General features: G+C 65.6%; 1 protein-coding gene across 5 annotated transcripts in view; it reads right to left on the minus strand.

The window, feature by feature from the left end:
• NPTN (neuroplastin) overlaps positions 1–729 on the minus strand; it is a 68528-nt gene extending 67799 nt beyond the window's left edge. For 4 of the 5 annotated variants that reach the window (XM_008577135.1, XM_008577134.1, XM_008577133.1 and 1 more), the window contains exon 1: positions 454–729. In XM_008577135.1, the coding sequence (XP_008575357.1) occupies positions 454–544 (91 nt within the window). In that variant the 5' untranslated portion in view covers positions 545–729. The remainder of the gene's footprint in view (positions 1–453) is intronic. The other variant, XR_550803.1, reaches the window with a different exon arrangement.
• Positions 730–1188: the final 459 nt, after the last annotated feature.

Below are 1188 nucleotides of genomic sequence, written 5' to 3' on the forward strand. Positions count from 1 at the left end.
CCCCCCCCCCCCCCCCCCCCCCCCCTCCACCCACCGCCCCCACCCCCCCCCCCCCCGTCGCTTTAAACACAAACGCCTGTCTTCTACCACCTCCCTTTAAAGCTGCGCCCCCTCCTCTTCCGCCCCCGCTACTCCAGCTCCTCCGGTCGGCTTCCTCGGTGTCCGTCCCCTCGCTGACCCGGAGCAACGAGCCCCAAGATGTGGCGCCTGTAAGTCAGCAACACCTCCGCTCACACCGGACGCCCCCGCCTCTCGGCCAGGCGCCTCCTAGCCTCACACCCGCGCCTCTTCAAACCCCCGACCGGCGTCTCTTCGTCTTGTACTCGCAGCGCCTCAGACTCCCGCCCGACCCCCTTCCCCTTGTTCTGGCACCTCCTCGGGCCCGGGCCAGGCCCCCTCCGGCCGCTGGCGCCCCTCAGCCCCCGCCCAGCCCGCCCCCGGCACCCCGCTTACCGTTCTGAGCGGCGCCTGGCCCTGGGAAGACGGAGCCAGAGACCAGCAACAGCGAGAGGGCCAGGGCGCTGGGAAGCGACGAGCCCGACATCCTCCCTAGCAGGACACCGAACAGCGACTGGGCCGGGGCCGGGGAAGGGAGGGGAGGGAGGGAGGGGGCGGGTGAGTGCGCGAGGGAGTGAGCGAGGGAGGCAGCCGCGGCTCGGCTCCGTCCTTCCTCGTCCTCCTCCTACCGCCGCAGCGCCCAAATCTCGCGAGACCTCCGCTCCGGGCCGTGGGCGGTTGAGGAGCGAAAGTTGCAAGGCTCGCGAGAAGACGCGGCCTCAACTGATGATCCCGCCCCTCAGACTTGGCGTCCCCGCCCCTGCAGAGGCTGATTGGCCTAGCGCAAGGTAAGTCACGTGCCAAGGGTGCCTCTCGCCACGTGACCTGGCAAGGCGGGACTTCGCCCGGGAGCACAGAAGTCCGCTTTCAGTTTACTCTGTGGAACGGGAGCTCCCATAAATAAGAGGAAGCTTTGGGAATACAATATATTTCCTCCACCTATCCTGCCTTTCATTTGTTAGCGCTTTTGGCTGCAGAACTTGATACACCACCCCCTTTTTACGCCTTCCTCTTATTGTCCTCATCAAAGCCCTGCTATTTCTTCCTTCGGGACTTTGACCTTAGACCGCGACTGGTACCTGGCCCCAGCCTCCCTCTCTCATCTCCTGTTTTCTTCTTGTCTTGGAGGCA

The sequence above is a fragment of the Galeopterus variegatus genome, unplaced genomic scaffold (genome assembly GCF_000696425.1).
Source record: "Galeopterus variegatus unplaced genomic scaffold, G_variegatus-3.0.2 Scaffold1454, whole genome shotgun sequence".
Lineage (NCBI taxonomy): Eukaryota > Metazoa > Chordata > Mammalia > Dermoptera > Cynocephalidae > Galeopterus > Galeopterus variegatus.